Here is an 11,508-nt window from a genome sequence, read left to right as displayed (position 1 = left end):
TGAAGCCTAGAAATATTTTGCTAACAATGAACATAATGATTAGAATGTCACCACCACAAAGAAAGTTTAATATGCCATTATTGTGTAACGAAGATCAAAATGAGGTCACAAAACGAAAACGTAACAATTGATGATGTTATTTTAGCGAGACATGTATCTTCATTGTGTAGGTTTCATGAGGACGAATGTGGTGCAAGATATATTTTGGACACACCCTAATTCAGTGAAACTACTAAATTCGTTTAACATTGTGCTGATGACGGATAATACTTACAAAACTAGCAGGTACAATATGTCCTTAGTTGAGGTTGTTTGTGTTACCTTAACGAGGTTAACCTTCTCTGCTGCATTTGTGTTACTCGCATTTGAATGTGAAAATAACTTTTTTGTGGATTTTGAGAGAATTGAAAAGTTGTTTCCGAGAATTGATGCATACCCCAGAGTCTTTCTAGAAACATATTTTGGAAAGTTATTTTGGAAAGCTTATTCTGGGACCTACTCCTTCCATGTTGGAAGAGTAATGCTCCTTTCGATAAGAACATTTAGTTTTCACCGTGACACATGGATAAAAGTTTTTCCAAACTATAAGTCTTATGGTGCTTACATGAAACACCTCATCGTCATAGAGAGAATGACCCCTCAATTATTAGCACCCTAAAAACACACATGGAAAGTCTCCTTAAAAAACATGAGGAGAACCTCCAAAATATGATATTTTGGCATGCATTCAAGCCAAGTTATATAAGGACTTTGAACTCATGTGAAACCAACATTGAGTCGAATTACAAGCTTTCCATGAGAAACTCACAATGTTCACCTAGGATCAAAACACACAAATCAAGTAGAATTTGTGGGACAAAACCCAACGTATTTAGCACACAACTAAGTCTCGTCCCACCCTAGTGAAAAAATAACATGTCGAGGACAGGGGATGACCAATCACGATGCCCAATTTCAGAGGCAAAAAGCAAAGGTAGGACATAACAACTTCATGTTGATTACCAAATCCAAGTCACAAATAGAACCAACGTCGAGCACCAAACACCAAATTGGGCTCATGGATCGTTATGAAAAAGGGAGTTGCAAGCATATTACCAAAAACAACCTTTTAGGGTTTGTTCCAATACCCCTGCTAAATGAAGCAATGGAAGAAAGCCTTGATGAATTCTATCTTTTCATCCCAAAAATCATAAACGCCCCACTTCCTCAAAAGTGGAAGGGGCTTACCATCAAGAAGTACAATGGATAATCAAATCCAGAGGCGCATGTAAAACATACATGACTGAGGCCAACTTATTCTAAAAGATATGGAGTACATTGTAAGATTTTCCCAGCCACTCTTAAGGGATCAAAATTTTGGAATGGTATCACTCCTTGTCCAAAAATTTGATAAACTTTTTCTATACTTTTAGTGCAAGATTTTTATCTTGATTTTCAAATAGCAAACCCAATATCACAAACTTGACCTCCCTCCAAAATGTCATACAAAGGGAGGTAACCACTTAGGATTGCATGGCTCGCTTTGTAAAAGCGTCCTTCATCATTTTTGATCTCCACCCAAGGTATTGGTGCATACACTTCTAGTGGGACTCCATCCTTGAAAATTCATGAAACACATTTTATGTTGAGCCACCAATCAACATAGATAAACTTCATACCTGAAAAATACGATACACCAACAAATACAAAAACTAGAAAAAAAAGAGAACAATGAAAGTCACTGCACAACCTTCCTCCTCCACTGCCTTGAGTGTTTCAAATGTCTTTAAAAGTAAGCAAATATGAAAGCTAGTTGATACATGGGGAGAAGAAAACGAGCCGGTGCAACTTGGGGATGGTTCTGCCCCAATATCAATTATCACTTTGCTTACCAGAAGGCTATTCTCATTAGAGGAATCAAAAAAAGAAAAATAAGAGGTCATGACGTACCTAAGAACGAAGGATGAGTGGTATGTAAAGAATGACGAAGAAAATACTTGCACACAAGAGTTAAAAAGCTCATAAAAGCGTAAAAGAATGTGAAAGGTTGAAAATGTGTCCTATATATAGAAAATGAAAGGCTTTAAATGACCATTTTAAGCGCAAAACAATGACTTTCAAATCTCGCATATTAGGACAACATGTCATAGAAAATGAAACGTTAGTTGTTTAAGTAACGCAACACCTCAAAATAAGGGGATAACTCATCATTAAGGATTAAAATCTCTCATTGATTCACAATAGAAATCACACTGTTATATGACATCTATCATAAATTATGATTGAAAAATTCTGAATAAACTTGGTACCGTAAGAAGGTCACGAAGCATTGACCTCTAAAAAAATGGTTGTGAAAATGCAACCTCAGAACTAATTACTCAAAGATAATACTTTATAAACACTATAAAACTTGTTCATCCACCAAATTGGTTAACATGCACCTAGTTTATGGATTTGAACTTGGAGAATTTAAGTACCAGTGATTTCGAGATACTCGAAGATATAACATAACTCAATGTATATAATAATATATTTATCTGGTATCCTACCACCAAAGATGTATATATATGATAACAATAGTCGGTTATAACCGAATGATTATATCTTATATTCCAAACTATAACTATTCAGTAACTAACTATATCTTTTTTTTTATTGTAATTATCTTTCAATTATTTTAGCATTTATTCAAGGGGCTAAAAAACCTATAAATACACATTGATCCCACAGATAGTACCCACCTAATTTTCTTACTTAATATTTTTTTTCAAGATTTTACTGACTTAAGCACTGAAAAATCTTCAAATATTAAACTCTTTTATATATAATAATAAAATAAAATTTACATAATAGTTTATTAGTTTTGTTTTACTATTTTTTTAAATTTATGTCATTTTGATTTTTTAGTTTACTGGTACCTTAAAATTGTTACAAAATATATTTTGTAATCATTCTAAAATATAAAATACTAATGACCCCACTTTTTATGTTGACAAAAAAAATTGAAAGTGAATTGGTAGCATGCAACGAAAGTGTTTGGTAGGATGGAATTGAGATATAATGAATAAAAAAGGATTTGGCTCTAAAGGGCATGTGCCTTGTATAGGAGTCAAATCCAATAAAAAAAGCATGCATGTTTGCAACTTTAAAAAGTCATGTAAAATCTGTGTAACGTTAGCGACAATAATTTGCTGTACCATTTCTGTTCTTTTTTTCTTTGGCATAGTGACGATATTTCTATCTTCTTTGCATACGCCAATCTAAAGTATCATAGAATGAAATGAACAATGATGCATCACAGGAATGTGTAATGGTACTATTATCATTTTCTCAAATCAAATAGTTTTTCATATAATAAGAAATTTTAATGAGAACCATTGCTCAAACAGCTCTTGAAAAACACAGTGACATTGTTAGGCAACACATACTTAGTCATAGGAGAAGCCAAGATAGCAAGCTAACGAGTCAGCTTGAAATATAAAATGATTATAATTGCAAGGACCATAGCTGTCAATAAGGAGCCTACAATCCATTTGTTCCTGCTCATCCTTCTTGACATGGCTGACAAAATCTTCTTGCTCTTGGTAATGTTATCATCCACCCCATGGAGCTGAAACGAGAAACGATTAATATTCTACTCGACTTATCAGGAGTAAGGTTTGGGAAAACATGATCTGACTGGCCTGAGGTCAGATGGATTCTATATAGGGAAACCATTTTAAACAGTGAAGTGCTTATAAGTGCATCTGCTAGTTGAGCTTGAGCATCCAATGCTAAATCACCTAGATAAAAGGGGGCCATTCATTACTAAGTGGAGTTAAAAACTCCCTAGTGGTGGAACTTACTGTCTTATGGGCATGGAGTAGGGATTGACGTTGTTGATGCAAGTCTTGGAGGATAGAGACACCAAGCTCCTCTGTCTCCAGCATTGTTTTTCTGCTATCCTTTATTCTATCAGTGGACTGATTAAGTCTTTCAGTAGACATCAGAAGTCTTCCCTTTTGATCATTTGATACCTGTCCTAGCATCCATAATTAGCTATTAGAATGCAAAATGAATGAAAATAAGCTAATATATTAACATCTATCAATGCACTGCAGTACATAAGAAACGTAGTACTGAGATGGAGGTGAAATTGCAGATGTCAAAGAATCCGAAGTTGAGATTCAAAATATCAAAACATCATGCAATGTTTCTCGCTCTCTCCATCCCTAAAATACACGCAACACTTCAGTAATTTAATGTTATATAAATGTGGGTATTACGGCTTGGAGGCCCACATACTTGGCCAACTTTGGCTTGAAGGCAATTCACCACTTTAACTTCCAAAAAGCCTTTTCTAACAACGAAAATTACCAGCCAAATCCAGTCTCAAATCTTCCAGTTCAGAATTAGTAACATTGACACCTATTAATATCTGAGGAAGGATATATAAGAGAGATACCGCCAGTGTATCAGCACTTCCCGATTCCAACAAGTCATCTCTAGCAGCGAAACTGACATTAGCTGCTGTAACTCTTTTAACTTCGGTCTTCAAATTTTTTAAATCAGTTTTATATTCCCTTAACTTGGCAAGAAGAGTTGCCTTAATACTTGGCTGCAAACTCCTAGCCTCAAGGTCCATTTTCCGAATCTGAAAATATTCAAGCAAGAATTATAATAGAGCAAAACATCAGGAGGAGAAAGAGAAGAAAAGTCCCATTATACCAATGTGTCAGCATCATCTAATCCAGCTTTTATATCAGAAAGTTTCTGCTTCTTTTGTTCTGCAGCACATACGGTAACCCGCAAACATTAGACAGTGAAAGTTACAGACCTTATCCATTGTTTGTGCGTGCGTGTAAGTTGTGGGATGAGAGTTGATAAAAAACTACATCCTTAACAAACAAGCTAAAGCCTCTTCAGCAGAAATTATATGAAAAACATAAATAAATTATCAGGAGCAAGGTCTCTTCATCATGCATTCCGCCATAGCAAGCCTTTGATGCATGTTTAAGTTTCATACAGCATGCTTATAGTTGTATCTGCAGAAACTAGCAAAACGGGAATTTTAAACGACAAAACATAAGAGTTTTTCAGATGTTTTAAGTGTTGTTCTCTAATCAAAATAGGAGCCCACCTTGTTAATCAGTGCCAACTTTAAATGTCCCCTTTTATTGTGCAAGTTACCAGTGTGAAACTCCAATTTTAATTAGACAACAGAACTAAAAAGCATCTAAAGAACTTCATTTAAGTGTTTTCCAATTTTAAAATCATATATAAACATTACATCAATTAGTTCCAGCATGCATGAAATCAACTTTCAAAGAGAAGCATTTAATAATCTTATAGTAATGCAATTGTTCTGGTTTAAAGTTTAAATGACCTCAAACCAGAGTATGTCGTTTCGTCCCCATGTTCATAGCGAGAGATGTATTTTATAGGTCATAGTTAGTTATCTTCTGAATCTTAACTAATATTATTTAATCTTTAAAGTTTTTATCTATCTTAACTGATTTCAAATATGACAAGTAGATATCCCTTTTGTTCTTGGCTAAGATTTTGAGTGGTTTTATTGAATCTTTATGTTAATGATTGATAGGCCCTATATTCGACTTTAGACAAGTTAAATCCCCTATTAATATGAGATTAGACTAACTACCAATACACAACTCCTCAGCCTCAAGCCAAGTATACGAGACAAAGAGGTTTATCTAACAAAAAATCAAGAAATAAATTACGATGTAAGTTGTGTCTAATCGGTTTAAGGCCCTATTCTCCCTTATCGTTTTCCCCAAATTTAAATTACATGTCTCCTTAGTCTTTAATCAGAATTTGTCTTACATGACAAAGACCAATCAAGAAAGAACATTCATCACAGAGCTAATTGGGCTAAACAATTTGATCAAATTTGGAAGCGAGTTTGATCAACAAAATTCAATCAGCCGAGCTGGGGGTGCGACTGATCATAGTAGTCTTATTACACCAATCCAGTTGGGAGACAAGACTGATCATAATCAGTGGATTTGTTACACTAGTCGAGCTGGGAGTCGAGCTGAACATAATCAACAGTTTTATTATACCATCCGAGCTGGGAGTCAAGTTGAACATAATCAGTGGTTTTATTACACCAGCCGAGCTGGGAGTTGAGTTGAACATAATAAGCGGTTTTATTACACCTGTCGAGCTGGGAGTTGAGTTGAACATAAGTGGCAGTTTTATTACACCAGCCGAGTTGGGAGTCGAGCTAAACCTAGTCAGCGGTTTTATTACACTAGCCGGGCTGGGAGTCGAGTTGAACATAGTCAACGATTTTATTACACTAATCGAGTTGGGAGTCAAGTTGAACATAGTCAGCGGTTTTATTACACTAGTCGAGCAAGGAGTCAAGCTGAACACAATCAACAATTTTATTACACTAGTTGAGCTGGGATTTAAGCTGAACATTATCAACAGTTTTATTACACCAGCTGAGCTGGGATTCAAGATTGATCATAGTCACCCAATATGGGAGTTTCATGCTTTGTAGTAATTGAAGGACGAAGACTTGGGATTGGTGAAGTTGTTCAGAACGGTTCTTCATAGTCCCTTAGATGACCTTCTTTCGCTAGCTTAGCGAGCTGAGCCTTCAAGGCATAACATCTCTCAATATCGTGTCTATGAGCTTGATGAAATTTGCACCATGAGTCACTAAGATGTCCGAGAACACGATCTGTTCTTTCAGCCATAAAATCAACCCTATTCTGAATAAGGGACTCACTGAAGGGGTTGGCCCGCAGTCCTTTGATGAAAGCATCAACAAACATCTCTTAATTGGGTTGATGTATGCGAACCGAGATGTCGTAAAAACGATTAAGATAACTCTTTAAAGGTTCACCTTCCTGCTGCTTAATATCAAAGAGATCGAAAATTCGTGGAGGTTTGACTTTATTGGCTGCGAATCTCTCCACAAATATTTGAGAAAAAGTCTGGAAAGAGTTGATGACTCCATCGTGAATTCCACTAAACCATTAGAGTGTGGTGCTCGTGAATGTCCCGACGAACATTTTGCATTGTATAGCATCCCAGTCACCTGATATCAACATTTGTACTCGAAAAGCTTTTAAGTGGCTCTCTAGATCCTGAAAACGGTGTGATCTAGGGAACCATGCAGTGAGGGGGTACTTGTTCTTCCATGATCGCCCTGGAGAAGGGTTGTGGATTTGCTTGAGCGTGTACCGGGCAAGGATTTGCCCCATTTCCTTCGGTGGATCTCTGTCTGCGTATGGCCTGTTACAGTTCTTCATTGGCCTTTTTGTAACTTCTCATGTGCTCGAATGACTTCCTCTGTTGGCATAACATCTTCACTTCTTCCCGCAATCACTCTTGCTTGACACGAGCCTCTTCTCTTTGTTGCTCTTGCTCAACGCGAGCTTCTTCACACAGTCGTTCACATTCAGCCTGAGCTTCTTCTACTTGACCTTTGGCCTTTGCATTTTCACGCTGCAGTTCCCATATGGTGTTCAAAATTTGATGCAGACTAGCCATTATCTCCAGGTTGAATTTGTTGTCTCTAATTCCTCATGATGTTGGAGTTATTTCTCAAAAAATTTATATATTATTATGTGGAGGTAGGAAGAGTTTTACCAAGCCACACGGTGGGCATTAATGTTTTGGTTCAAAGTTTAAATGGCCTCAAACCAAAGTATGCCAGTTTCGTCCCCATGTTCGTCGTGAGAGATGTATTTTATAGGACATAGTTAGTTGTCTGTTATCTTCTGAATCTTAACTAATATTAATTAATTTTTAAAGATCGTATCTTTCTCAATTGATTTCAAGTATCACAAGTAGATATCCCTTTTGTTCTTGACTAAAATTTTGAGTGGTTGTATTGAATCTGTCTGTTAATGATTAATAGGCTCTGTAAACGACTTTAGATAAGTTAAATCCCCTATTAATTAGAGATTAGACTAACTACCAGTACAACCGTAATCATGAAAAGTAGAACTATATCATCGTATTCGGAAAGTAATTATATAAGGTTTAATTACTCATTTGATCTCTATACTAGTACTACCATTGCAATTTGGTCCATACACATAGAAACTACTAGTTTTAGTCCCTGAGCATACAATTTTTTAAACTCATTTTACTTCATACAAACGTTTTAATCTGTTTTAATCCTTATAATTTTATATGTTAGGAACTAAAATGGATTAAAAAGTGTATGTTTAGAACTAAAACAAGTAGCCTTTAGGTATAGGTGCTAGAATGTAAAAATTGCAAATATTGTATAATATCATGTCAACCCAACCTTTTTACGACGTTCTTCCCGTTCCTAAAGTTTTTCACAAGGGCCTCAAAATCATTACCCTCTGAAATAATATAAGTGTGGAATTGAAGAGTGTGAGTCAAGAAAAAGATTGATTGCATTACCTCCATCAAGAGCAGAAGCCGCAGTGCATTGCCGCGAAAGATTCGCTGATAGCTCACAGTATTGACGCTCATACCCATCAAATACCTCACTCATTGTTCCCAATTTCTCTACCGTACCTTCCCAATTCGAATCAATCAGATCCAATACCAGAATTAGAAACAACAACAGTAACAATCACAATTACTTAAACGTTAATTTCAAACACACACATCTATAAAGACACTTTTGTATATTTTCTCCCATAATTCCCATAAATATATTTATGATTTTTAAAGTTTGCAAATAAATGGAATCTCAGAAAATAACAAGCAAATTGATGAATAAAAAGGAGGATGGACGTGAAGTGTCGAGGGAGGTTGACAAAAAAGCGTACCGTAGAATGATCGGAGGCTTTCCGGAGAGTTGCCGGATATCGACCGTAAATTTGCCGGAGATTGATCGGAGGAGAGGAGGCGGAGAAAGCACCGGAGCTTGTCCAAATAATACAACGAACCAACTGAAGTAGAAGGAACAACGAGAGAGTTCGTTAGGCATCACCGAACTTGTGAGTATTTACGCATTTGCCATGGAATTACTGGATTGACATTTCTGACCTGTTTTTGAAATTTAAAAGACTACTTTTTTTAATCTCTTATGTTCCTAATCATTTATGCTTTCATCCTTTACATTTAAACATTATGTTATGGTGCTTTAATTTAAGTTTTTTTTTAAATGAGCTAAGTTAATTTTAATAAAATGATGGTTAAAAATTATCTCTTAATTATATTATAATAATATATTTAATTTAAATATTTGATCATTTTTAGGTGTTGCGATTATCATATCTTTTATCCAAAAGTATATTGTCCTTAATAAAAAATAATATAAGAACTTATATAACTTAATTACAAAAGTTAAAAATGTAAAATATTTCACTAATCATTCAATTATTATTCAACACTTCCACTAATCATTCAATTATTATTTAAAACTTTGATAAAGTAAAACATAAAGAAAAGTTAAAAAAAAAAAGATGCTCCAAAATGGTTTTTACCAAACAATTTAGTTAATAAAGTTTTATGGCATGTTTGGATAGAAAATTTTAAAAAAATTTAAAATTTTATGAAAAAATATGTTATTTGGATAACATTTTAAAAGAACAGAATTTCATTACAATAAATAATTGGATTGTTTAAATTCTACCAAAAAATAAGTAAGAATTTTTAAAAAAATCATATTCTAAAGTTCATGTCTTATTTATTTTTTAATATTTTCTTAGCTTTGTTTTGGTTGGAGTGTGATTAATTTCCTAAGACAAAGATATTTTTTTAGATGACTACTTTTGAGTCGATGTGGAATGTTGAAGAGACTATTTTTTTACAATTGTAAATTAAATATATGTTGTGATTATTTTTTTTTATAATGTTTATAGTATTTTTTCTATCACCAGAAATGTTTGGAGAAATACTTAGGCTTTGTTTGTTTTTTTTTGTTGTTTAATGCATACGAAGAAAGAAATACACAAATTATGTTAGTTTCTTTTTACTGATTTCCGTGTATTTGTGAGCGAAGAAATGTGCCCAAAGATTAGTCAAGAAAGCCACATAGAATATGTGATGTTATAAAATTATTTAATAATAATAAATATAATTATCTATAACAAAGGATAATTTATATAATAATAGTATTAAATATAAAACATAATAATATTATCTAATATAGAAATAATTTTAAATACATTTATATATTTTTAAATGAAATATTTGATCAATAATATTTTTAAATATATATATATATATTATAATAATAATAATAAATTGTAAACAATAATAATAAATATAAATATAAATTACATATTTAATAATAATTAAAATAAGTTTATTAAATAATAATATTAATAATAATAAAAAATTTGATTTGATGAAAATATTTTTTTTAATGTATTTATAATAAAAATAAAATTACTCAATAAAAATAAATATTTTTTTACATCAAATATTTTAATTAACTTAAATCTTTAAAAAAAATCTCATATTTTATTATTCAAATATTTTTAAAGATAAGGGTAAATTTGTAAACTTATATTTTGCAAATTTTAAAAAAAATTAAAAATCCTCTCAACCATCATATCACTCACAAATTTCAATAAACTTTATTCACAAATCTACTCTAAGATACCTTAATCCAAACAATCTCACTTTCTTCACACTTTCCTTTTAAATCATCTCAAATCCACTCCTTAATCCAAATAAAACATAAAAGGGGTTGGGGGAGATGATTTATGCTCGTTTGATCCGTGTTCACTCGGATTGAAAGATAATGAAATTTAGGGTTTGTTTCCGGTGATTCAAGAGGATGAAAATAAAGTTGATTTGGGGGAGATAGATAAAATGAATCTAATATACCATGTGAAGAATAGGAATGAAAGTTTACAAAAAATTCACATAGTACCGGTAGAAAGTCAAAATTACCCTTAATTATTTTTTATATACATATAAAATAACACTTTATATATAATAATAATAATAATAATAATAATAATAATAAAAATACTATATATTTATAACATAAATAAAAATAAAATAATTAATTATAATAATATAATATAATAGTAATAAAATAAATATATTCATATAGCAATAATATAAATGTATTTATATAGTAATAATAAAAGAAAATAAATTAGTAATATAAATGTAAAAACTATTAAATAATAGTAATATATTTAAAATTTAAAATAGAAATAATATATAAAATGTAATAAAATTATAAATAATACTAGTAACTAAAATAAATTTTTAAAATAATAATAATAATAATAAATTATAAACAATAATAATAAAAATTAAAAAAATACATATTTAATAATAATTAAAACAAATTTATTAAATAATAATATTAACAATAGTAAAAGATAATTTTAATTTTGATTTAATTTAATGAAAATATTTTTATATGTATTTATAAAATTTTAATTAACTAAAATTTACACAAAAATATCTCATACTTTATTATTTAAATATTTTTTAAGTAAATGGTAAATTTGTAAATTTATATTTTATACATTTGAAAAAAAATAAAAACCCCTTACCATCATCATATCACTCACAAACCTCAATAAACTTTCCTCACAAATCCACTCTAACCTACCTTAA

General features: G+C 31.9%; 1 protein-coding gene across 2 annotated transcripts; it reads right to left on the bottom strand.

Moving 5' to 3' along the window:
• Positions 1-3,274: 3,274 nt before the first annotated feature.
• LOC137821509 (vesicle transport v-SNARE 13) lies at positions 3,275-8,969 on the bottom strand. Of its 2 annotated transcripts, none has more exons than XM_068626132.2 (6): positions 8,748-8,969; positions 8,374-8,481; positions 4,687-4,745; positions 4,424-4,612; positions 3,825-3,995; positions 3,275-3,589 (listed from the first exon to the last, which is right to left on the bottom strand). In XM_068626132.2, the coding sequence occupies exons 2-6, from the start codon at positions 8,465-8,467 to the stop codon at positions 3,437-3,439; spliced, it is 666 nt and encodes a 221-aa protein (XP_068482233.2). In that variant the 5' UTR covers positions 8,468-8,481; positions 8,748-8,969; the 3' UTR covers positions 3,275-3,436. The 2 variants fall into 2 exon arrangements, with proteins under 2 accessions (XP_068482233.2, XP_068482232.2); XM_068626131.2 differs by having other exon boundaries at positions 8,374-8,490; positions 8,748-8,955.
• Positions 8,970-11,508: the final 2,539 nt, after the last annotated feature.

Source organism: Phaseolus vulgaris, chromosome 9, assembly GCF_051622355.1.
Source record: "Phaseolus vulgaris cultivar YP4 chromosome 9, ASM5162235v1, whole genome shotgun sequence".
NCBI lineage: Eukaryota > Viridiplantae > Streptophyta > Magnoliopsida > Fabales > Fabaceae > Phaseolus > Phaseolus vulgaris.
This window is presented reverse-complemented; position numbering and strand designations above follow the sequence as displayed.

What these genes read in the sequence shown, in the direction of transcription:
- LOC137821509 (XM_068626132.2), bottom strand. Translation starts at nt 8,467, where the DNA reads ATGAGTGAGGTATTTGATGGGTATGAGCGTCAATACTGTGAGCTATCA. An exon ending in GGCTTCTGCTCTTGATGGAG is followed by an intron (nt 4,746 to 8,373) that starts GTAATGCAATCA and finishes TATGTGCTGCAG; the next exon opens with AACAAAAGAAGCAGAAACTT. An exon ending in GAAGTGCTGATACACTGGCG is followed by an intron (nt 3,996 to 4,423) that starts GTATCTCTCTTA and finishes ATGCTAGGACAG; the next exon opens with GTATCAAATGATCAAAAGGG.